Raw genomic sequence first — 27,526 nt, 5'->3', positions numbered from 1 at the left:
CCAGGCTCTGAGCCATCAGCCCAGAGCCCGACGCGGGGCTCGAACTCACGGACCGCGAGATCGTGACCTGGCTGAAGTCGGACGCTTAACCGACTGCGCCACCCAGGCGCCCCTAAAGCCTCTGATTTAACTACCAATTTCTTAAACAGAAAATAAGGGACAAAGGAACATACTATATATTTAATGAAATTACAGTGATAATCATCAAAATTCAGAATGCAGAAAATTATACAGGACAAACAATCTGACCTTTTGAACAAATGAACTGCAAGGAAAAAAAAAATGAAAAGAGAAGCAATAAATTAAGAGTTAACAGATTTATCAAACCAAATGCAACCTGTGGACCTTGATTGGATCCTAACTCAAAAATAATTCTTTTAATAATTAGGAGAATTTTAACACCAACTGAATATGTAAGGTTATTAAAGAAAGGTATGATAATGAAATTAGGGACATTTTTAAAACATTCTTTTAGAGACACATACTAAAGTATTATGGAGGGGCGCCTGGGTGGCTCAGTCGGTTAAGCGTCTGACTCTTGGTCTCGGCTCAGGTCATGATCTCACGGTTCGTGAGTTCAAGCCCAACATCGGGCTCCGCTCTGACAGCATGGAGTGTGCCTGGGATTCTCTCTCTCCCTCCCTCACTCTCTCTGCCCCTCCTCTGCTCTCTCTCTCAAAATAAACTTAAAAAAATTTTTTTAAATAAATAAAGTATTATGGAAATAATAGAACGTCTGGAAGTTATTTCAAATTAATGGGAAGGTGAGAAGAGTTTTGATAAACAGGATTGGCAATGAGATGGTGACTGTTAAAGTGCATGGGAAGCCCATCATACCACCCTCTCTACTTCTACAAAATTTTCCAAAATAATTCTTTTAAAATCAGCAACAGCTATTTTTGTAGTCTAAAACAAATTTTCAAATTATTTTATAATGATCTCAAAACATATTTATGTCAGTAGTAACATCACAAATAAGTATTTTAAAATACAAACCTTTGTAGTACTTTATTTTCCAGGCTTTCTGGTTTTCTATATGTTTTTTCCACTCGTCAAATTCAGGAATACTATAGAAGGAAAGTTCCTGCTTATTTTTGCTAGCCTTAAATTAATAAAATAAAAAAATTAGTTTTCTGCTATTCTTTAAGACAACAGTATAAAAATATATTAATGTAAATAGTACCTTTACAATAGGAGTAATGAACTCTTCAAGAAAACCATGCTTCAAAAGTGATGGCCAATTGTGATGGATGAAATTAATAAGCAGGCCTTTTATGTGAGAACCATCTTGATCCTAAATAAATGTTAGTACAGAGTGCTATAATAATTTTATGAAATAAAATTACTTATATAATCAAATTTTCAAAGGTATGAATACAACACAGGTAAAATTCCATTCAAATTTTGGAACTGCATTTTATAAAACAGTAAAAATTATCCTTTAGATCATCACAGTAAATATTTTCTTAAAATTCAAATAATGAATATGGCTAGTTATACACTAAATCTTCTTGTCGTTACAAAATATACTACCGTTACATGTTTTATATAGATTTGGGGGGGGGTAATTATTCTTAAGTGTTTTATTTTTTTTTCAATGCCCATCACCCACTTTCCCCTCCCTCCCACCCCCCCATCAACCCTCAGTTTATTCTCAGTTTTTTAAGAGTCTCTTATGGTTTGCCTCCTTCACTCTCTAACTTTTTTTCCCCTTGCCCTCCCCCATGGTCTTCTGTGAAGTTTCTCAAGATCCACATAAGAGTGAAAATATATGGTATCTGTCTTTCTCTGTACGATTTGTTTCACTTAGCATAACACTCTCCAGTTCCATCCATGTTGCTACAAAAGGCCATATTTCATTCTTTCTCATTGCCAAGTAGTATTCCATTGTATATATAAACCACAACTTCTTTATCCATTCATCAATTGATGGACATTTAGGCTCTTCCCAAAATTTGGCCATTGTTGAAAGTGCCGCTATAAACATTGGGGTACAAGTGCCTCTATGCATCAGCACTCCTGTATCTTATATAGATTTCACTAAAATAATGATTTAAGGATGGAAATACATAAAGTGTAGTAATCCACGGAGTACAGGTATTCATAAGTATTCTCTTGATATAAAAACAGCCAAATTTTGCTTAAAACTATACAGCAGCTTTTTCAGTGGAAGATTTTCTCTACAATGTTTTTAATTACAGTACCTGAGACATGCAGTTGGATACATATGAAATTCTTCCTTTTCAATTTTCTGGTTCATTCCTAATTATTGCCATTTTACTATTCGAGTCCTACTTTTTGCACATCCCAAATTATATCATCATATACAAATATTAACCAATATCCTAAGTGGTTAAGATGGCAGAGTAGTAGGGGGATCCTATGCTTATCTCTCCCTCGAACACAGATAAATATCAAATCATTCTAAACACCCAAGAAATCAATCTGAGGACTGAGAAAACAAACTGCACAACTAAAGGGAGAAAAGAGTCCACATCATGGAAGGTAGGAGGTGCAGAGATGTGATTTGGGGGAGAAAAGAATCGCGGGTGCTGCAGAGGGGAGGAAGCCCTGATCACGGAGAGAGGAGCGGGGTAGGGTGAGAGAAAGAGAAAGAGCATGCATGCACAGGAGAGAGAGAGCTCAAGCGAGCAAGAGCTCGTGAGCACACAGCACATGGGGCTGCACAAGAAAAAGCACTTCCCCAAAACCACTGACCGAGAAAATGAGAGAGGCTGATAATCACAAGTTTTTACAAGCAACAGAGCCCAAAGTCTGAATTTCTAGAAATCTGTGCTTTCTCCAGGGTGGAACCTGGCAGACACAGCAGTACTGCTGTGGAGAAGTCGGGAGCGAACAGCGAAGTCTGTGGATCCTCTGGATTGCACTGGGAGAGACAGTTCCTCTTCTTGGAGTGCATTTGGGAGAGAGGCACTGCCTCTCAGAGGACAAGAGTCGGCAGGTGCCACTGAGCCACCCTGTTCATTAGCACAGGAGCAGAGTAACCTGCTGAGGGCAGCTAACCTGGATGCTGGTGCTAACAGAGTGGTCCTTTTGTCCCCACCCATCAGCACTAATGAAATTCAGTGAGCAGCACAGTGCCCACAATGGAGGCTTGAGATGTCTACACCAAGCTCCACCCCTCTGTGCTCTGCAGGTACTTTTTCACTAGGGCAGTGTGCCTGAGAGTCAGAGAAGCAGCACAGTGGGCCCCTCCCCTAGGAGACCAGCACACCACCACCACCACCCCCCACACTGCACACACCAAGTCTACTGACCATAGAGTGCTGCAAAGCTTCAGCTCTAAGGGAAATAGGATGTAGCTTGTTTTAACAAATAGACCAAAACACACTTAGTTAAAATTCGCCACACACGGGACAAGGTCCAAACAGTTCCCACTGCAGGCAAGGAGAAACTCTGCAGCCGACTGACCTAAGGGAAAGAACAGCCAAAACACAACAGCCAAGTGCATACAACATACATCAGAAACACTTCCTGAAGCACCAGGCCCTGGACAATATATGAGTTCTTCTTAAAATAGCCATTACTCTCAGGGCCAGGAATCATAACAGGTTTTCCTAACACACAGAAGACAGAGACCTAAACAAAATGCCAAGACAAAGGAATTCATCCCGAAAGAAAAAAGGGATCGGGGCCAGGGAATAATCAAAACAAATATAAGTAAGATGCCTGAAGCAGAATTTAAAACAATTGTAAGGATACCAGCTGGGCTTGAGAAAAGCATAGAAGACACCAAGGAGTCCCTTATCACAGATAAAAGACCTAAAAACTAGTCGATCTGAAATTAAAAATGCTATAGCCAAGATGCAAAACTGACTGGATATAATCACAAGGATGGAAGTAGCACAGAAATGAATAGGTGATACAAAAAATAAAATCATGGAAAATAATGAATCTGAAAAAGAAGAGGGAAAGAAAAATACTGGATTATGAATGTAAACTTAGGGAACTCAGCAACTCCATAAAGAGTAATAACATTCACATCACAGCAGTTCCAGAAGAAGAGAAGGGAAATGGAGCAGAAGGTTTATTTGAGCAAATTATAGGTGAAAAGTTCCCTAATCTGGGGAAAGAAACAGACATCCAAATCCAGGAAGCACAGAGAACTCCCATGAAAATCAAAAAAGCAGGCCAACACCAAAACATATGATGGTAAAATTTGCAAAATACAGAAGAGATAAAGAAAGAATCCTGAAATCAGCAAGGGAAAAGAAATCCCTAACCTACAAGGGAAGACAAATAAGGTTAGCAGCAGATGTCTCCACCAGAAACTTGGCAGGCCAGAAGGGAGTGGCATGAGATATTCAACGTGCTGAATGGGAAAAATACTCAGCCAAGAATACTTTATCCAGCAAGGCTGTCATTCAGAATAGAAGGAGAGATAAAGAGTCTCCTAAGCAAAAATTAGAGTTTGCGACCACTAAACCAACCCTGCAAGAAATATTAAAGGGGACTCTGAGTGGGAAAGAAAGACCAAAAGAAACAAAAACTACAAAGGAACAGGGAAAATCTCCAGAAACAACAACTTTATAGGTAATACAATAGCACTAACTTCATACTGATCAATAACCACCCTGAATGTAAATAGACTAAATGCTCCAATCAAAAGAAACAGGGTGTCAGAATGGATAAAAAACAAGACCCCATCTACATGCTGCCTATAAGAGACCCATTTTGGAACCAAGACACTTCCAGACTCAAAGTATGGGGATGAAGAACCATCTATCATGCTAATGGACGTCAAAAGAAAACTGGAGTAGCCATACTTATATCAGACAAACTAGATTTTAAACCAAAGACTAACAAGAGATGAAAAAGAGCACTATATAATAATAAAGGGATCTATCCAACAGGAAGATCTAACAACTGTAAATATTTATACCCCCAACTTGGAGCACCCCAATATATAAATCAATTAACAACATACATAAAGAAACTCATTGATAACAATACAATAATACTAGAGGATGCTAAACCCCTACTTACAGCAAAGGACAAAGAAAATCAACAAGGCAACAACGGCTTTGAATGACACACTAGACTGGATGGACATAACATATATTCAGAACATGTCATCCTAAAGCAGAATACATGTTCTTTTCCAGTGCACACGTAACATTCTCCAGAAGAGATCACACACTAGGTAGCAAATCAGGTCTCGACCAGTACAAAAAGACTGAGATCATACCATGATTATTTTCAGACCACAACTCTATGAAACTTGAAGTCAACCACAAGAAAAAATTGGAAAGACCACAAATACATGGGCGTTAAAGAACATCCTATTCAAATATGAATGGATTAACCAGGACTTTAAAGAAGAAATAAAAGAACACATGGAAACAAAAGAAGATGAAAACACGACAGTGTTTAGAATGCAGCAAAACCGGTCCTAAGAAGGAAGTATATAGCAATATAGAATATGTAGCAATATAGGCCTAACTCGAGAAGCAAAAAGTCTCAAATACACAAACTAACCTCATACCTAAAAGAGCTAGAAAAGGAAAAGCAAGTGAAGCCTAAAGCCAGCAGAAGGGAAATAATAAAGCTTTGAACAGAAATAAATGACATAGAAACAGACACATGAAAAGAGGCTCAACATCACTGTTCATCAGGGAAATACAAATCAAAACCACAATGAGATACGACCTCACACCTGTGATAATAGCTAAAATTAACAGCACGGTAAAACAGATGTTGGTGAGGATGCAGAGAAAGGGGAACCCTCTTACACTGTTGGTGGGAATGCACACTGGTAAAGCCACTCGGGAAAACAGTATGGAGGTTCGTTAAAAATAGAACTAGCCGGGGCGCCTGGGTGGCGCAGTCGGTTAAGCGTCCGACTTCAGCCAGGTCACGATCTCGCGGTCCGTGAGTTCCAGCCCCGCGTCAGGCTCTGGGCTGATGGCTCAGAGCCTGGAGCCTGTTTCCGATTCTGTGTCTCCCTCTCTCTCTGCCCCTCCCCCGTTCATGCTCTGTCTCTCTCTGTCCCCAAAATAAATAAAAACGTTGGAAAAAAAAATTTTTTTAAATAGAACTAGCCAATGACCCAGCAATTGCACTACTAGGTATTTATCCAAAGGATATAAAAATAGTGATATGAAGGGGAATATGCATCCTGAAGTTTAAAACAGCATTATCAACAATGGCCAAGTTATGGAAAGAGGCCAAATGTCCATCCACTGATGAATGGATAAAGAAGATGTGGTGTGTGTATGTGTGTACACACACACACACACACACACACACACAAACGGAATATTACTCAGCCATCCAAAAGAATGAAATCCTGCCATCTGCAACAACGTGGATGGAGCTAGAGTGTATTATCCTAAGCAAAATAAGTCAGTCAGAGAAAGACAAATACCATATGATTTCACTCATATGCGGATGGAAGGGAAATAAAAAATAGAGGGAGGCAAACCATAAGAAACTCTCAACTGTAGAGAACAGACTGAGGCTTGCTGGAGGGAAGTTGGACGGGGGATGGGCTAAATGGGCGATGGGCATTAAGGAGGGCACCCCCTAGGATGAGCACTGCATATCATATGTGAGTGATGAATCACTAAATTCTACTCCTGAAACCAACATTACAATATATGTTAACTAGAATTTAAATAAAATCTTGAAAAAATTACTGTATTGATTAATCTTTCTTGCTTATAAATCTCACCATTTCCACTCAACTTTTAGGTAGGCTTCAACCCCATAATAGTACTACAATGTGTTCTACTCTTCTCATACTTAGTGCACTTAAAAACATTTTTAAAATAACCAAAAACACCACTTTCCAAATAAATCAGAAATGTAAAATGTGTTTCACACAAGCAGTACCATTAAATGTTTTCTCCCCCTCTTTGACGTACAATCGTTTTCACTTTTACTTTCTTGAAGTAAGTCTCATGAAACAAATATCAAAAGGGCACTCAAAAAGATGTACGTTTTAAATATGTGGCAACCTTTAAACCAACCTGATCAGTCATAATCATAATCTTCCCATAGCGTAAAGTTTTCAGAGATTCTGCATCATCATAACTTTTCTTGTATTGTAGACCAACTATTTTGATAATATTGTTTATTTCTGCATTTTCCATGATCTGTGCAAAAAGAAAAAGAATTCAGAGTATGTTAAAAGTGTTGAAGGCCACCTAACTGGCCCAGTCAACAGAGCATGTGACTGTTGATCTTAGGGTTCTAAGTTTGTAGAGATTACAAAATCTTTTTTTTAAAAAAGTGTTGAAATACATAAAAAGTGAGTCTGAATTTACATTTAAAAATTCAGCAATTTTAATAAAGTATTAAGATATCATATATATGTGGAGATATATGCAAGAAAGAGAGAGATACCTGTTTATGGGAAGCTTCTCGGACGTTAAGAATTTTTCCCCTAAGTGGAAAGACTCCGTATCTGTCTCGCCCGATCACACCTAATCCAGACACAGCCAGCGACTTGGCAGAGTCTCCCTCTGTTAGTATCAATGTACACTCCAGGGAATGTTTGCCACCTGAGAGGTATTAAAAACGACATATACTCCAAATTCCTCAATTTTACCAGTGAGAAAAATGAAGCCAGAAAAATTCATAATCACAGTGGTGACAGTAAGACTGTAAGAGTAACATGATATAATAGTAGACTTTAAATACTAATAGTATAGTTAAAATATTAAGAATATTTTATTATTGAATTCCTATCTTGAGGAAATTGATGTGATGCATGTGACAATTTTAATGAAGTAAAATTATATTCTGAACATAAAATCATATAGTCTAACTACATGTGGAAAATGAATACTTTCTATAATTGGATAAATAAAAATTTAAATCAAAATCTTGAAAAAAATATGAACCTTACCAGCATCGTTAGCATCATCCAGCTTGGGAATACCTTTGATTTTACTATACTTTACTGATGAACACTTCTTGTTCAGCTGAGTCTGAGCCTTAAATTTCACCCAGTTCAGAATACTTTCTACAATGCCACAGTTAGAGGCCTAAAAACAAAGAACAAGCCAGAAGTTCATACACTTAGCTTAAATTAATGTAATACTTGGAATCTGTGCAGTTATATGGCCTAATGATAATAATGATACATACTAGCAAATTTTACTCTCAGTAAAGCTAACTCGGGCAGCTATATACAATAGCCTATTGTACAGAAACAAAAACATGAATAAAGAACTTTCCTAAATATGAAAAAAACTCTATTATAATAAACTCCATGAGAAACACACACAGCTTTTGATACAAGTTAATTTTGTTAAATTAACAAGTAAAACCTGATCCACCATAAATTTAGTAGCTGGGAAATTCTATACACTGACATTTCTCATATCCTTCAAAAATACAAATCTTGAATTCACTATGACAAAAACTATTAATACATAGGAAACATTAGATGAATTCAAGAACTCATGAATAGTCCTTATGCTTTAAACAAGTTTGGCAACAGGACTCCAACATTATATATTGTGTGTCACCACGCAGGGAGTCAACGTGTGACGAGATGTTAACACAAAAAGAAAAAAGTAAAGAATCTCCAAGTTGGAGATATTTATTTTTCATTATCCTAAAATGTTTGTTTCAGGTGTATGAAATAGATTTCTGGAATGTCTGAGATATGGACTATGTTGCCAAATCTAAACTTAATCCTCTCAAAATGAAAAAATCTAAAATCTAAAATCAAATCACTTCATCATGAATGTCATAAGGGCAGAAATTTGCAGAAGCATTAATGCAGGGTCCTTTGTATTCAGAATTCATTATTAGATCCAAAAATACTATTTCTATAGACTTTACGCTAGAACCTGAAAAACAATTTTTGTTTTTGTTTGTGAGAGCCTACCTTTGAATTTCCCATACCAGAATGTGATACGTTATTTCTATGGCAATTACACGGCACTCCCCCACCAAACTATAAACTTCAAAAGAGGAGGGGCTGTGATTTATTCATCTTTATATTCCTAGTGCAAATATATTTAAAGGTACTTCACACATGCTTCTTTAATATATATTTACTGATGGTACTGCCAAACAAAGGAAGTGAAATAAATCTTGCTGATATACAACAGATTTTGAGAAATTATTAACAGCTACAAGGATCAGTTAAAAATCTAACATTATTTATTTGTACTCTCACCTAGTTTCAGAAAGTTAAGCAGTCTAAATATGTACAAAGTAAAATCAAATTATAAAATATGTAGAATATGGTAAATTTTATATTATGCATAGGTTACCACAATTTTTTTTAAAAACTATATAAAGGTAAAAATCAGTAGATGAAATTGAAAGGAGTAGAAAAGATGAAAGCAGAAGTCCTATAAGGACCTATCAACATTTGTCAGAGGAAAATCGGGCTGGATAATGACCAATAAAAAGCTAAAACACAATTAGTTACGGGATTCCCTTATTTTATTCTTGGCCAAACAATCCAATGTTTTACAAAACAAAGTCTATCCTTAGTAGTTTTCAGCATTAAGCCATTAGTTTGCAGTATAAGTGCCTATGCCCACAGTTAGTGTAAGAGAGAAACTACTCACAAGTAGAATAAATAAATCAAGAAAACTAAATCAACTTTCAATAAAAACACACTGAAAAAATAATACAAATTTTACTCACTGCTTTAAAAAATTTTTCTGACAGTTGGCATTTGGACCCAAAACTTTTGGGCTGCAGAGTCATGTTTTCTTTCGTCTGAGAATCAAAAGTTGGATTTTCGATAAGGCAATTAATAAAAACCCATATATGGTTTTTTACCTGTTGGAAACATACCCAAAAAAGGTCAACATCAGAACTGGTATTATTTAACAACTCAACAGACTATACAAAGCATTACTTACTTGAAATGGTTTTACTGATACCCCAGCTTTGTTCTTTTTCTTAACTACTTCAATCAGTTTACCAACAACTTGATCTACTACGTAATCCACATGACGTCCACCCTAAAAAGGAACAAAAAAACAGAATCCAAAATCATCTATAGTTAGGGTAACAAAATACTTACATATTCATTATGTTCTCAAATCAGCACTTAATCTTTACAACTTTGTGGAATTAGTATTACAAACCCAATTATGCAGAGGTATAGGATAAATCTCAGAATTACAGAGTGGGGATTTAAAAAATAAGGTATTTTTGGTTATAGGGCCAATTAATCAACTGCATAAAACTATACACAAAGTAAAATCAATCGAATTAAAAAACATGGAAGTGAGAATGAATACTGGCATGACAGTGGTAACAGCACTCACAAGATTTAAAATTTAGGGACTGTGACAGCCATTGCCAGTTGTCTATCCAATGCCTATTCTCCCCTTTATTGAAAGACCTAAATTTGCTTTTACCTGGCAACATGTCCAATTGAAAATATTAACCAACCTAGGGGCACCTGGGTGGCTCAGTCGGTTAAGTGTCCGATTTCAGCTCAAGTTATGATCTCACGGCTCATGGGTTTGAGCCCCGCGTCGGCTCAGAGCCTGGCGCCTGCTTCGGATTCTGTCTCCCTCTCTCTCTACCCCTCCCCCCGCTCACACTTTGTCTCTCTCTCTCTCTCTCTCTCTCTCTCTCAAAAATGAATAAACATTAAAAAAATTTTTTTTTAATATTAACCAATCTAGACTCCCTTGCAGCTAGTGGCAGCCACTTGACCCAGTTCTAGCCAGAGATGTTCGTGAGGTCTACCAGATGGGATTTCCAGGAAAACTACTGTATTCCTCCTAAAAAGGGAGAGATTTAGTTGGTATATGCATTTGCCCAGCCCCTTTCTCTCTCCCTAGAACTTGGAACTGAGGCATCTTAAAGGCATGAGAAGGAAAGCCACATGCTAAGGGTGGCAGAAAAGAAAGTCAGGAAGAGCCTGGTCGCTGATGATACTGTGGAGTCACAGTACAAAACTAAGAATGAGGAAAAATAAAACTTCTACATCTTTATGCCACTGTATATTAGGTATCTATTACGTAGGACAAAATGTCACCATAACTGATGCAAAATGTGTTGACTTGAGAAAGTGATGCTAGATTATAAACACTGAATATTAACAAAAAAAAGTTAAAACTTGAATAAGAGTGACAAATGATCAAATCATTGCTTTAGATTATTCTAGGATACATGTTTGTATTGCCTAAGACTTTATTATGATCGATGGACAAATGCTGTTAGATGAGAACAATTTCATTTGCTTTTGAAATCCAAAAGCCTACGTAAGACAGTTCAAACTCCTTAGAATGGCATATAACACGTTCCACAATCTGATCCCAAAACAGATTCCTCTATTATTCTTTTACATTCTAAACTAGGAACACAGAATAAGGAATGTGTTAACATTCTAAATTCATAAAAATGTGTTAACATTCTAAATTCATGAAATATATTCAACCATAAATACTCAACATATAAACTTAATGCTCAGTGGGTGTTTAAATAAATTATAAGACAGCTATTTTCATAGAAAATAAGCTTTCGTTTTCATAAGCCAATTCTAATTTCACAAAAGCAGATTTGTGGTTTTTTGTTATTGTTATTGTTGTTTATTTTGTTGTTTTTAATGAAGCACTGTTCTACCACTGACGTGGCAACACAGCACTAGCATACTTACTTTTGTTGTCGCAATACTATTTACAAAGCTGATTTGCTGGAATCCCTTTTCACTCAGTGTGAGACAAACATCCCATCTTTCATTTGCAAGTTCATGAATAACTTTCAGGGCCACTCCAGTTTCGTCCAATTTGTCTTTCACATAAAGATCTACATAACTGCGAAACCCATTTACCTATTCATTTGAAAACAAAAATAAACAATCTTAAAATTGGCAGTTCAACTAGGTGAATGCCATCAGGTACTCTTATACTTTTATTTCCCCTCAATCACAACAGCTCTTACTCTTCAGATCCAAACCTTCATGACTTCCCCCATTCTATTCCTTGATCCCTACCCTTTTTAAAAAGGAATCCATTTCCATATGTACTTGATAAGGAGAGGTTATGAAGGAACAGCTGGACAGGTGAATTATTATAAAATCTTTCAAAAGTTTAAGTTTTAAAATGACAAAGTAGACTTCCAGTTGAGTTCAGACACAGAGAAGGCTTAAAATAAATAGATAGATAGATAGATAGATAGATAGATAGATAGATAGATAGGAGCGCCTGAGGGCTCAGTTGGTTAAGCATCTGACTCTTGATCTCGGGTCAGGTCAGGAGCTCACATCCCATCTCAAGGTTTCTGAGATGGAGCCCCGCATCAGGCTCTGCACTGACAGCACCAAGCCTGCCTGGGATTCTCTCTCTCCCTGCCCCGCCCCTGCTTGCTCACGCTTTCTCTCGCTCTCAAAACAAAAATAAACTGAAAAAAAAAATTATTTAAAAAACAAGAAAAGAAATTTCTGCCCTTACAAGAAAATCAGACAACACACTGATTTTTCAAGAACTGTCAAAAAATTGAATTCATAGGACAGCTGGCCATCCTGAGTCTGAAGAGAAACAGGTATCTATAGAGAGACACAAGAATACTAACCAATTTGCTTAAGTGAGGCAGAAGCTACCTAATGTCATAGAAGTGAAAAGGAACCGTAAACAAATTGACGAATTTGACCAACTGTTGTAGGACAAATGTGGACAGTATGGGTGTGTGATGCACTTGAAGGATGTCATCATAAGGGGTTCCTACACTTACAGGCTTTTCCTCCAGAAACCCCAGCAGGTTCTCACAGGGAAGGTGAGAGAAAATCTAGAGAAAGTTCCCCACCATGGTGCTGCTGGTTGGGGGAAGAGAATAGCAACCACTGGGAATTTCACCCAGAACTGTCTCCTTTACCCCCATCCTATCCACAGAAAAGAAAAGTGGAGGGGGGGGAACCACCTTAATTTGCAGGGGGGGAAGGATACTGCTGGAGAGTATTAAAATATTACTATAGCAGGAATAAAATAATTCTACCCAGCCCTTCCTCAGCCCACCCCTATCTCATTTAAGGATAAAAAAAGAAGTTTATTTTATGGAGGAGGGAGCCTGGAGAATACTAAATGAGAATGCTGGTGGACACTTGCTGCAGTAGAGCACAACGTGCAGGAGATTAGAACAATACCAAACTGTATAATATATGTGTAACTGGAATACCAGAAGAATAGCAAAGAAATATTTGAAGAAATAACAGCCAAAATCTTTTCAAAATTAGTGACAGACACCCAACAACAGATCCAAGACGTTCAGAAAACAGAATGAAAAAAATAGTTATCAAAAAAACAAAATGAAACCCCCATATAAACACCTAAGCATATTAAAAGAGAGAGAGAGAGAGAGAGAGAGAGAGAGAGAGAGAGAATCTCCAAGTCAGCCAGAGGGAAAAATAAACCAGAGGAAGAAGGATAAGAACTACAGCCGACTTATCAGAAACCATGCAAAACAAGAAGACAACAGAATGACATTGAAAGAAAAATATCATAAACCCCTATTTCTATATCCAGTGAAATTCCGTACCGTTTGAAAGTGAAGAAAAATACTCTTTCAAACAGAGTAAGAGAATTTATTGCCAGACCTACGTACAAGAAATTAGAGATCTCTAGGCAGAAGGAATATGATTAAGATCTGAAACTAAAATCTACACCAAGAAATTAGGAGCACTAGAAATGGCATAAATGAAGGTAAAATAGAATCCTTTGCTGTATTTTTAATTGTTCTATAAGATAACTGAGGGCGTAAAGCAGTTAGATTTAACTATAAGCTGCCCACAAAATAACAAAGCATTTACTATTTTAGAAGACACTTACAGGCAATTTCTTTCCATTAAACATGACCTTGACCCCTTTGCATGAACCAGCCAAATCATAAGCTCTTCTGGTCATGAGGGCCACAATATCCTTGTCAAGTTTTTCCATCTTAAATTTAGACAGATCTGGTTGGAATGTTATGCATGTGTAATCTTCACCATCAAAATGTTTAATTTTGGCTTCAGAAGTTTTCATCATGTTATTCATCCATGTCTTTAAAAGAAAAAATATTTAAATATTTAATACTTCTATATTTTATAATACATAAAGACTCAGCTCATAAAAACAATCATTTACCATAACTACATCCATTTTCCAGCTTCGCAATAAACAAATCCTGGAAACTGATAATACCAGAGATGAAAAAAAATTTAAACACTACTACAGTATTCCCCTTTCTCTATGTTCCAAGACCTGCACCATGGATAGTATCAAATCCTACATATACTGTGTTTTTTTCTATATGTACATATCTAAGATAAAGTTTGATTTATAAATTAGGCACAGCAAGAAATTAACAATAAAATTGAATAATTACAATATACTGTAATAAAAGTTATGTGAAAGTGGTCTTTTTCTCTCTCAAAATACCTTACTGTACTGTAGTCAACTTCCTTGTGATAAAAAATGCCTACATGAAGAGATGAAGTGAGGTGAATGATGTAGGCACTGTGACCTAGTATTAGGCTACTAACTAACCTTCCAAATATGTCAGAAGGAGGATCATCTGCTTCTGGACCACGGTTTATTGCGGATTAACTAAAACCATGGAAAGTGAAACCACTAGATAAGGGGGGGTAGGGGGAACAGTACTATATTATAATAACCTCATGTTGAAAATAAGCACAATGAACTGCACAACTTTGTACGCTGTTAATAACTTTCAAATTCTTCAACATGACTATTTAGAATTTTACAAAAATAAGTATGATGCTTTTCCTGACAAAATTATTTTAGCTATGTAAAATTTCAAACTTTTTCAAAAGCCTACCAGAATAAAAATAAGACAGAATTCTGAAATAGGAATTTGATGAACTGATGAAGAATTTTTCAAATATGCTAAGTGGATGCATTTCAATTAATCTGTAAGGTTAAGGACATTTTCAGTAATGCTCAATTAGATTAAAGGAAAAGTCTATTAAAGCACTTTGCTTTCAATGAACAGGAAAAAGGTTTATCTAAAAATCTAGGCATTCTTAAGTCTTTTCACTCTATTGATGTGCTTAATGCTTAAAAAAAAAAGTTGCACAGGCATCATCAATGCAATTTACCTAAGGTTCTATTATTAGCAAAGCAACAAAATACAATTTTAAAAAAATTAGACACATTTCTATCATACCTGCTTAAAACTATGCTTGTATTCTTTGCAAGCAGTCTCTACTGTAAACTTTGTACTGAAAATATTACAAAGTTTTGCACCATAACCATTGCGACCACCTGTAAGAACAATTAAATGTGAAAGGTTTAACGAAAGGGATTTTAGGGAACTTGGTTAACTTATCTACCATAGAGCAGATCTGTTGCAAAATAGTTCCACTTACTGCATTACCTTAATAATCATGAATTGAATATTTCAGAGTATATTTGGATTTTTTCATTTAGAGAAAAATACAATTAAGATTTAGCACATATGATAATATAAATAATATCCACTTTGCAGATTCATTACCTTCATCACAAAAAAATTAAACTTGCTATCTCCTATAATCAAGTAAGTGTATATGAGTACAAAATCTAAGCTTTCTATCAAAGTTACTTCTCTATTACAAAAATTTAATCTACGTCACTTCCTAAAGCCTTGGTTTTGAAAATAAATAAAAACCATCAACCCACTTGAGCAATGGAAATAAGTAGGGAAACATTTGGTTTTGATCAAAGCACTTTCAACTCTATTTACAAAGCCTAGATTTCCAATCTCGACCGTCCTAAAACAGTTTAGAAGTAATTTAACTGATATCAAACAAAAGACATGGTGCTTATGTAACAAGACATTCACATACACAGGAATTATACATCTGACTTTCATTAGTACTCTAATTCAAAACTCAAACTGTCAGCCAGGTTAGAGTTCCAGGAGTTCTAGCATGAGCCAATGTACTATCAATGAAGCTTTTAAAATGTCTCTGTCAGACATAATACTTACACATGACAGTTTTTTATAGACATTAATTCTGAAAATAATTTTCTCACAATAAAACTACATAGGTTTCCTTTTCTGTAATATTTAATATAGGAATAGTTAAATTTTATGTTGAAAGCATAAAAAATTCAATAAAAATTCTGATCAGCCATTTAGACTTTACCTGTTACTTTTTTCTCATCATCATCATAGTTACTGGATGTTAAAAGCTGTCCAAAAATTAATGCAGGAACATAAACTTTCTCTACTTTGTGTTCTACTACTGGAATGCCTTTCCCATTATTCCAAATGCTTATAATGTTAGATTCACTGTAAATAAACAAGCAGAGTTTAGAGCTTAAAATGGTTTAAAGATATGTTAATTTCCATAAAAAATAAAATAATCCAGAACAAACCTGAGTAACTGTAAGCTAAACTAAAGCCATTACTAATTAGAAGACACTCATCTTTCAAGAAAATACTTGCTGAGGATACACATTTCTATCCTAGTCATAACTCAAATTAGGGCCACTAAGATCTGCAGGTAATATTGAAAATTTTCTCAGGAAAAGAAACTTCTTAACCTCCCAGAAAACAGTTAAAGCAGTGAAGCTTTTACAAGAAATCAGCTAGCTACAGGGGCACCCAGGTAGCTCAGTCAGGCGTCTGACTCTGGATTTCTGCTCAGGTCATGATCTCGAAGTTCAGGAGTTCAAGCCCTGTGTCAGGCTGCTTGGGATTCTCTCTCCCTCTCTCTGCCCCTCCCCCACCCCCCCCATACACTTAAAAAGAAAAAGTCAGCCACAGATCTGTTTCTTTTCAAATACATTAGCCATGATCTCTTCCTGCTTCATTCTACCAGGATACCACCTGTGAATCACAAGCTCTGCAGAACCAGCTGCCATTGCCATTTTCATTTCCTGCCTGTTGCTGCAGTACATATGGAAGAGAACAAACAGCCTGAAATGTATTCCATTCTCAGACTAAATATTACAGGGTTGTTTTGCATTGTAGCAATCATTGTTATAAACTAATTTTAATGGTTTTAAAAAATGTAGATGTTACCTATTTTAGGTTTTTTGGGTTTTCCTATCACAAAACCATCCATTTAAGCCCCGAATGGTTATACAATACAATACAATACAATAGAGGCTCCTATAGCTAACATCGACTTGATGTAGGCAATAGTCCTGATGGAAAATTTTGCCTACTCTATCATTTTGAGTAGTACATACTATGATGCTTTAAACCATTTAAGAGCCAAATTTGCAAGGAAACACAGCATCATAACCAACACTGAGAACTGGCTCTAAAAGTTACCATTTGCCAATCTAATTCATAATTCTTCTTAGATATACTAAGAATTTAATGTGAATTTCACTCACATATACATACCTTAATCTCTGAAGAATTTTTAGAAGTAGCTATTAAGACTAAAAAATTGCTATAAAAGCCAAAATTAAAATCATATATCCAGAGGGAAATCAGTTAATTAAATCAAGAAAGAAAACTAAAAAATAACTTTTAGGAGCACATCGTCTTCTTTCCCTAAATCAGCAACCAACTTTTCTTTCCCTCATTCTCCAACACAGGTTCTATTCTCCAAATGTCCTAGGCTCAAATTTTGATAGCATTTTTTATTCAGATCTCCTGGTCATTCTCTAGAGTCCTTAGTCATCAAGACTTATTAGTATGTCCTTAGATTCATTTCATATGAGTATTCAGTCCTTTCTTCATTCCAAATACTAATACACGAAGCTAGCCTAGTTATCACCTTAAATGCTGTATACAAAGCTGAAAAGTCCTCTACTACATGTTTACAGCCATATCCTTAATTATAGTCAAATTTAATTGCCACTGTTCTGCAACACATATCCTATTTTTCCTTCAGGTCAGTTTTAATACTTGTCCATGTTCATTCTCAATTCTTCCATTTCTTTGTTTACTGGTCTTTCCTTTGCCTTTTTAGTCTCTTTGGCCAAAATTTACCCTAACTTTGAGAAGTCAGTTTATGACTTCAGTTCTCCATGAAGCCTTTTACCCAGCCAAAATTATATACCAAAATTTGCTTATATACCAAAATTAGAAAAAAAAAATCTAAATTATTTATTGGGGACCTCAGGAGATTAGATTATCTCACTTGTAGGTAAACACCCTCTACAGAATACACGGCTGAATGTTTAAGTATGTAGCAGTTTCAAATTGCCTATTGTACCTCCACTTGTGCCTCCTATCTCCAGAGGTAATAGTGGGCCCTAGAAACACAGGCCAGAAACTACACTACTTTTCTGACTTCCAAATACTTCTTAGCTTAAGCTTAAAACCTGTAATTATTAAGTACCTATTTTCTATAAGAAACTTCATGGAGCTTAAAGTTAATAGAGAAGAATCCTAAAGGAAATAAAGAAAGGCAATGAAAGTTACAGACCTTAAATATCTCAGAATGACACAAAAGCCAATACAGTCATGAGTAAACCTTTAAAATGTTTTTCATCCAATTTAGTATATCGTATATGGTACTATAATTAAGATAAGCATTTTGTAAATTCATTATCACAGTTAAAAAGTAAATAAATAAGGCTTCACATCTACATTCAGTAAGCCTAAGTATGAAATTTGAACTTTCTATCGGTCACCCCTCGCTACTGAAAAATCCCAATCTACATCACTTCCCAGATCTGGCATTTATTTCTGTAAGCTCTAAACAATGCTTCAGAGTTCTATAATATAATCTTTGTTCCATTAATAATCTTCACGGAAATATTAGGAAAAAGAATACTATGTTTGAATGAGCTACAAATAAAGTTTCAAAATAATTAAAACTAAAAAGAAACCTGGAAGACAATCTAAATATCTAATATTCATCAACTGGAAAAAGGTTAAATTATGATATATCAACATGATAATTAGTAACAATTACAAAGATTTAAGTAGATCTATATAAGTTAATAACAAAGGCTGTCCACAATATGTCAAATAAAAATGGAAAAAGCATACAATCCCAATTTTTAAAAAGTAAAAATACATCTGTTGATGTATTTCAATAGGTGTATACTATTTTATAAAGCTATGGATTTAAGAGATTTAACCCTACATAAACAAGGACACTTAAACTAGAGGGAGAGTTAGAATTCTGGTTAATATGCTTTCCACATTTGTTTTTAATCAGATAGCTGCCAACAAATAAGTTGTTTCAATACTAACCATCATATTCTATTACTTAATGAGTTTTAAGTTCTTCTGTAAACAGTTGCTCCAAATTCTAGCAAAGCTGCCCAAATTCTGCATGGCACCCCCTGCTAATACATTCTTATGCCTTTTACAACCATGGCTGTTATTTAAACTTTACCTCCACATTAGAGTACTATTGAAAAAGAATAAGAGCTAAGCTATCCACACTTAACCCATTAACTATCAAAATTTAACCTCTCCTTTACAAAGAGTTCATGTACACATGTGCACAAACAAAATTTTAAATCTGCTATACAAAAATGTTAAAAAGAATGAAATTCAGAGGATATCAAAAATGAACAGCAGAGAACACTGGGCCAATGAAATAAATAGCAGAAGAGCAGTTTCCCATTTCAATTCTGCTTTTAATAACTTCTTTAAGGGCGCCTGGGTATCACAGGCAGTTGAACATCCGACTTCAGCTCAGGTCATGATCTCCTGGCTCATGAGTTCGAGCCCCGTGTCAGGCTCTGTGCCTACAGCCCAGAGCCTGAAGCCTGCTTCAGATTATGTGTTTCCCCTCTCTCTCTGCTCCTCCCCCTCCCCAGCTCGCACTCTGTCTCTCTTTCAAATATTTAAAAAAAAAATTTTTTTGAAAAATTTTTTTCAAAAGTTAAAAAAAAAAAAGAAAAGGGAAAAAGATCACTAAAGGCACTAGTTACAAAGAATTACTTTGTCTAGAATCTATAATAAATTTAAAGGTAAAGCACTCCACCAAGAGCCACTATTCAGTCTACAGCAGTTGTTTTATAGCTCACTTCTTGATCACTTTGTTATGACGGGATTCTATGTAAGCTGTTTTAAGTCCATGTTGTTGGATTAATGTGGCCAAAACAATTAAGATAAAAGAACCAAACAGCTGTAATCATGTTCATCAAGGATGTACTTAAGAAAGAGCCCCTTCTTCCTTAGCTTTCAGTCAAAATCTTTCCACTCTGAACTTTAAAAAGCTTAATGTTATCTAACATTCATCTATTACTCCTCACTAGCTAGCTCTCCTAAAGCACATTAAATGATACTGTTTTTAACGGATAATTTCCTAAATATAGAAAAAAAGTAATCTTGAAGCTAAAATTTCATTGAAACTCTTTTAAACTCTGCATAAATTACAATTTATAAGGGTCCTATGCACTTTACCACGTAAATCCTCAAGAATGTATTTGTTACAGAAAGGATCCAAAGGGGGGAAAAAATGGAAAGGAAAAGAAAAATCTAGAACTTTAACAGCACAGTTATGCGGTGATATTTTCATATAAGATACTGTTTTATATACATATATACATGAATCGTAACCATACCATCTAAAATTAGATTAGTGACAGTAAGACTAAACCTGAATTATTAAATGTTCACATTAGAGAAAAACCGTAACATCACTCGAAATTACTAATAAGATTATAAATGATACAAGTAATGCAATATTTTACAAAAGCATGCTGACAAAAACAGGATAAATGTAACAGTAATATTTCTATCTTAAAACTGTATTATTTTGACTCCCTTTCAATTCTCCAAAACAAATCACCATAGTGAGATCTAATTAGCTGAACACCTGGTATATATTCTATAATACCAGCAGTTCCTAATTTACAAATGATGTTATAAATAATGGAAAAGTCCAAATACTGGTCATAAAAAATAAATTTTACCCATAATATAATTGGAAGAGTACTAGCAATAGCCCTTAGCCTTGACTCCTAAAGCAAAGACAAAAAAGGAAACATCAAGCAACCACTGTATCACCTGAAACAATAGCCGCAGCACCAAAGAGAGAGAAAAATGGTTTCCAAGTGTTCCCATAAGGAAGTGCTTTGGAATAAAACATCATGAATGAGAGAGAAAACTATAAAAGTATACTATATTATGGCTAAAAGAGGCAAAAATAACAATGTCTCATGCAACAGGGAAACTTTAGGAGTACTAATTGTATACAGTATTTGAAGAGTATTCAAAAGCTGGGGGCTATCAGAATAAAACAACTTAGCATAAAAAATTAAACTTGAAATATACTTACGGATCAATAGAAACTTTAATACAGGTCATATTCTTATCCCTCTGTTTATTGTCAGCTGCATTAACTACAAATTAAATATTGTGATGAGTAATAAATACATGACACAACTTCATGTGCATCCCAACTTAATATAAATATTTACAGATAGTAATAGTGAAAATTATTACTAATTTCTAATATAAAACTTTATTTCCCAAATAATATTCTTAAATTTTATATCACACTAAATTACTATTGTGTGATCTACTACAAACAAGGGGTAGGGGAAGGGTAGATTTTGTGATATATAAAAATAATTAAAAACAAACATCTGCAGGCTATAACCCCCTAATCCAGGTGAGGCCCAAAAGAAAAAAATTTGAATTTAATTATACTGTATCTTTCTCTTGATATCCTTCAATAAACTATGGTTTTATAGACAGGTTGAGATAAAATAAATTATTTTTAAATTAAAAAGGCAACATCTTCAGCATCCTTAGAAATCAAAACTAAATCTTATGTAGTATAATCATATATTTTCATATATTAACCACTGCTGTGGTTAGACACATGACTACACAAATTTGAACGCAAGCTAGCTGTCAAATTCAACTTCAGTCACAGAACGACTATGTCCCTGGTAAACACTATGTAACATAAAAGTAAAAGTGAGTGGATAGCTGGGAAGCAAGAGTGAAAGGTATAAAATGCAAGTAATCAGGTTTACTCCCCTATTCTTTCCCCAAAGGAGGAAAGCTGGAGGAAGCTCAGAGAGACCCACATAACCCAGCTGTCGAGGAAATCTCAAGTGGCTGATGAGGTAGCAGAGCCCAAAGGCTCTAGAAAGTCCTTGACTAAAAATATTTCCAATGTGCAAGCATTCCCTAGCAATCAAATGAGCATCCACATTTCATTGATTTAATTAATCCTACGATTTGGAAAAAAAACAGAGATCAATTCAGAACAATGATTGCTTCTGCCCAACAGAAATGACTGATCTGTTGGTAAAAACCACAATTTTACATGTCTCACTGCACACTCACTAAATCTTCAAGGATCAGGTCCTGTAATCTATATTTTTAACATGCCGCCCTAGGTAAAAGGGATGCACACACAACCTGCAATGACTACACATACAAGATACAAACCAACTTTGGATTACTGATCAAATACAACAAATTCACTTTATAAATAAATTCAAAGATATGTGCACAAATATGAAAATATTACAGCAAGTGACAAATTTTCTGAAGAACATTATATTCAGCACATAAGCCCAAGATATGCCTTTAAAATTTATACTGTAAGTCTAGCTTTATTTACATACTGATGTATATATATATATATACATCAATGGACACAAATGCATTAAATCTTAAGCAAGTACTCACCCAAAATTTCATCAAAGATCTTGTATAAACCTGGCACAAAGGTAACCTCTCTGCAATTCATTCCTACATCTTCATCATATACCCACATTAGCTGCATTACGAGAAAAATTCAAAAGGAATTATTGGGTAAAAAGCATTTAACATCAATTTTACATAGTATAAACCCACATCTGTCATTTCCTCTGTTAATACTTAGACTTTCAAAGTAAAAACACATACACTACTTCAGTTCCAATCATCTTCACTACATTCATATCCAATTTCAAAAGTTTCAAAATGGATAAATTATTCACTTTGTATTGAGTCTGTATTCTTACACATAAAGTCAGTTTATTAATATAAGGCACCAAGAATTGTTAGAAACAATATTTAAGTAAAATAGGAAAAAAACACAAAAATATATACATATTTTACTTCATGTTTTAGATTTTTCTATAAAGAGCACAGATTAAAATAATATGAATACAGCATGACTTTAGACTCAGAGACTTAGCTTTGAATCCCAGCTCTTATTGGCTGATAGATCTGAGCAAGTTATTTACATTTATTTAAACTTCAGTTTCCTTGTCTATAAAAAGGGGGTAACAGTACCTACATCCCAAAATTGTTAGAATCAGATAATATGTGCAAAAGCCAAGTTCATAGTAAGCATCAAAGGGTCATTAGTGTGTGTGTGTGTGTGTATGTGTATATATATATAAACTCTACAATTTGAAGCAAACCACGGCATAAACTTAAGAATTTTTAAAAGATTCACACGCTACCATTTTACTCTATACTCCTGACCTCTAATAGTTTTTATCTCCTAGTTTTTTATCTTCAGCAGGAAATGAAGACATTTCTACCTACCTTAAATCTCTCTCCCTACTTTACATATGACTACAAAGACATGAAATTATGTACTAAGCATATAATCACAAAAATTTTATTAAGTAGAACAGATATACATCTCCTAATCTCAAAATTTAACAAATAATTACCTGTGTCAATGGCTCCACTGACCCAATATACGTATCAGGACGAAGGAGAATATGTTCAAGTTGTGTCTTTTTCTGATACACTCTCTCAACAGACAACTTCTTTGAAGAATCATTTTTGTTTGCAGTTTCTGACTCTTCTTTTTTTGCAGCATTGTTCTGATCAAAAAGAGTCTAAAATTAACCAAAAAATCAAATTTAAATAACCTACCAAGGGGTAAACTAAAATGTATATGGACACAAGACATAGGCTTTCTTTTTAATTATCATATTATCTCTCAGGCTTACTGATTTTTAAGTCTTTAAGAGAACACAGGTCTATTTACTGACAGTCCAGTTCTTTTAGTACAGTGTAAAACTGCAGTTTTGACTCAGCCCAAAAAGTAGGAAAGTCATATGCCTACACCTATATAATCCACAAATATAAATATTTCCCAATTCTGTAAGTTTTCAAGATAATTCTTACAGTCCTCAAAAACTTTCGAAGGAACAGGAGTTCTGGTCAGGTTATAGGTTCACAATGACTAAATCTGGCTAGCTGCAGGAGTCCCCAAGTCTTCCACATACCAACGCCTTGCCATTAAGCTACTGAAAATTATAGTAAAGAGTAGGCAAAAGTAACCTACACAAAATAGTAACCTGTGTAGTTAATTAATATGCACTGATATTGCTGAAAATACTAAGCATGGTTTATGAAATCTCAAATTTCACACTTTTTAGAGGTCATGCCAATAATTCCTTATATATCAGTGCTAGGTACCTCATTACTGAGGCATCCCATGATTCTAGTTTCTATGCCAATTCCAAAGAGACAGAGGTTGGTGATCTTAATCCTAACCATTCCTACAGTAGATAAGGATCCCTAATCCAATTCCCGAGGTCTAGAGATTTCCCTGTCTTCTTAATAGCAGCAGAGAACACACGCTTCTTCTGGAATTCCCTAATGTTGACAAATAAGACATCTCACTAAAAGAAAGGTGTTATACTGACATATTTTTTTACAACCAAAAAATAATTCACATATAAGACACAATGAAAATTGAGATATCTTCACAGGTCTTTGAATTTAGTAGAAATGAAGTGGGCAGAAGACAAACAACAAAAGAGGTTTTGTTTTGTTTTGTTCTTATGCATTTGAACAAGTCACTTCAATTCAGGTCCTACATATAGGACCTGAATACATACCATCCATACATACCATTATCTTTAAAGTTAATATTTGAAAAAAGGCCATTACATAGTCTTGAAATTTATGTTTAAAAATCAAATGCAGAACCTCTGAGCAGTCTAAACCAGGACAAGAATTGTAACATACAAACTCCATGGAAATTCAAACATTAATTAAAATCTTCCAGTGCCATAAATTTAACATAAAATTAAAGATACTTAATAATATTTCAAAATAAAGTATTATAAATAACTCATTTTCTATATTTTAAACTATATTCTTATACACTCTTTCATTTATACATTACACTGCTCAATTAAAAACAGCTTTGGATAAAAGAAAATAATTGTTTCATAAAGTCTTCACATTCTATTTCTATCAAGAGTTAGATGATGAACTGGCCAGAAGTATGAATTATATTTTAAAAATACCAGACAGTCTCCAAATTTCTAATCCTGGCTTCTCATGAGATAGCTCATTAATTTATAGAAACAAATCTAAAGGTAAAAACATAATTGATTTTTTATAATGGGTCCTCAGAATAGTAAGGACTAAGATCACACTCTTTTAGAAAGTGTTTAAAGGCAATAAATGCTATGGAATAAAAGTGAACATTAACTTAGAACTATTTGCAATCATTGGCATAAAGGTTAGGAACTTATAATAACCATGCAAGTAAAGGCTTTCTGATCCCAGGCTACTACTCCAAATCCCACAACAAAGAAAACATCTTTGATTTGACTAAACCAAAGACAGGTCTACCTAATTTGGGCTTCCACATTTAGCCCTGAGCAGTTACACTGAACTAAAAGGGCGCGCACCCACAAGTATGTAAAACAAGGGTAAAGCCCTTCAGCACTCCTTTAAGAATTAACAACTTTTCCCATATCCCTTCTTCCTCCCAAATGGATTACGAGAGAATAAGGAATGTTTGCTTGCACCTAACAGATCCCTATCAAGTTCAAAAGTTGTCATTCTTGATAGGATAATGTCTCAAAAATGAGAGAACAAGTGAAACATAGTTGGCTTTGTTAAATTACTACCTGTAATTTTCTCTAAGAATAATATATAAATGTTAGAAAATAAGTTGACAAGTGCCTGTGTGGCTCAGTCAGCTAAGTGTCCAATTCCTGATTTTGGTTCAGGTCACGATCTCACAGTTTGTGGGTTCAAGCCCCACATCAGGCTCTGCGCTGACAGTGTGAAGCCTGCTTGCTTGGGATTCTTTCTTTCTCCCTCCCTCCCTCTCTCTCTCTCTGCCCCACTCCCACGCTCATACATACACACACACACACCCTCTCTCTCTGCCCCACCCCCACTCACATGCTCATACACACACACACCACACACACACCCTCCCTCTCTCTCGCTCTCTGCCCCACCCCCATTCACACGCTCATACACACACAGACACCCTCCCTCTCTCTGCCCCACCCCCACTCACACGCTCATACACACACACACACATACACACACACACACACCCTCCCTCTCTCTCTCTCTGTCCCTCCCCTGCTCACGCTCTGTCTGCCTCTCTCAAAAATAAACATTAAAAAAAAATTTTAAGTATTGAAAGGCCTTAAAGAACACATATTATTTATAGAATATAATAAAACAAATGTTTTGAGATCTGTCGACAATTCAATATTAACTCTCAATTTCTAAAACTTGCATTTAAAACTTTAAACCTAAGTATTTCGTTGAGTCAATATTTTTAGTTAACTTTACCAAAAATTATTTGTTTTGACTATATAAACTCTATTGCTTTAACTTTTATGTGAAAATGTTAGTAATCAAGTATTTTTAAATGGGTAGCTTATTAAAACTACACTGTTTAGTGAACAAAATTACAAGAGTATATAAAAAATATGAGCCCATTATCATCAGAAAAAAAATTACTCATTGTACACGCATAGGAAAAAATATAAAATACACTCAACAGAATATCATTCAAAATCATCTGTGAAAAGTAGAAATAAGTTATTTTCTTTTTTTAAATGTTTTATGTTTATTTATTTTTGACAGCAAGAGAGACAGAGCATGAGTGGGGAGGGGCAGAAAGAGAGGGAAACACAGCATCCGAAGCAGGCTCCAGGCTCCGAGCTGTCAGCACAGAGCCCAATGTGGGCCTTGAACTCACTGACCAAGAGATCATGACCTGAGCCGAAGTCAGATGCTCAACCGACTTGAGCCACCCAGGTGCCCCTTTCATTTTTTTTTCTGATACACATTTTCTAGTTTTCTACAATAAACATGGATAGAAGTATTTTTAAAGTTTATTAACCCATGTATGTGAAAATGTAAATAAGCTACAATAAAACTGAAGGTTTCTCTTTTCCAGCGACACTGTTAATACTTAACTTATTACTTCCACACTCCCAACTTTCTCACTAGAATCTAAGCAAAAAGTAAAACCAAAATAAATAAGATTGGCAGGCTTGGCATAGAAAATAGAAATTAACACTGTGGTCAGATTTGTCTTTTACTTTCCCATTCTCAACAAATGGCTGGCTCACTAACAGCAAACAGAAAGAGAAGGTTCTCTCCTGAGAGGTCTATAAGTTTTTCTGACAGAAACCTGGAATAATGTCCTGTTTGTTAGCAGAAAGTTGTCCCCTAAATAATGTCCAGGTCACTAAAAATCAAAATCTGGGGGTGACGGGACAGACAGCAACTGCTCGCTCCCCCCCCCCACCACCACAATGGGATGATCCCATCCCTAGAACAGGTGTAAGTACAAACATCTTGGGCCTGAGAACTAAGTAAAATGAGAAAAATCTATTGATCATCTTCCCTCCAGCTGTTATTACCACTATCTCTAGCTAAGAGAGAAAGAAAAGAAAAGGAAAGAAAGAAATCACCAAGTAGTTCT

At 35.2% G+C, this 27,526-nt stretch overlaps 1 protein-coding gene across 2 annotated transcripts in view; it reads right to left on the bottom strand.

The window, feature by feature from the left end:
- TOP2B (DNA topoisomerase II beta) overlaps positions 1-27,526 on the bottom strand; it is a 65,449-nt gene that overhangs the window by 27,470 nt on the left and 10,453 nt on the right. The window contains exons 2-15 of one of the 2 annotated variants that reach the window (XM_047874384.1): positions 23,490-23,660; positions 22,510-22,600; positions 21,140-21,203; positions 16,079-16,224; positions 15,115-15,212; positions 13,776-13,988; positions 11,612-11,785; positions 9,858-9,959; positions 9,637-9,774; positions 7,874-8,012; positions 7,369-7,526; positions 6,993-7,118; positions 1,184-1,294; positions 997-1,102 (exon numbers count right to left, since the gene is read on the bottom strand). In XM_047874384.1, coding sequence (XP_047730340.1) covers positions 997-1,102; positions 1,184-1,294; positions 6,993-7,118; positions 7,369-7,526; positions 7,874-8,012; positions 9,637-9,774; positions 9,858-9,959; positions 11,612-11,785; positions 13,776-13,988; positions 15,115-15,212; positions 16,079-16,224; positions 21,140-21,203; positions 22,510-22,600; positions 23,490-23,660 — 1,837 coding nt within the window. The remainder of the gene's footprint in view (positions 1-996; positions 1,103-1,183; positions 1,295-6,992; positions 7,119-7,368; positions 7,527-7,873; positions 8,013-9,636; positions 9,775-9,857; positions 9,960-11,611; positions 11,786-13,775; positions 13,989-15,114; positions 15,213-16,078; positions 16,225-21,139; positions 21,204-22,509; positions 22,601-23,489; positions 23,661-27,526) is intronic. The other variant, XM_047874385.1, reaches the window with a different exon arrangement.

The sequence above is a fragment of the Prionailurus viverrinus genome, chromosome C2 (assembly GCF_022837055.1).
Source record: "Prionailurus viverrinus isolate Anna chromosome C2, UM_Priviv_1.0, whole genome shotgun sequence".
Taxonomy (NCBI): domain Eukaryota; kingdom Metazoa; phylum Chordata; class Mammalia; order Carnivora; family Felidae; genus Prionailurus; species Prionailurus viverrinus.
The sequence above is the reverse complement of the archived record's forward strand: the minus strand, read 5'-3'. Positions and strand labels throughout refer to the sequence as shown.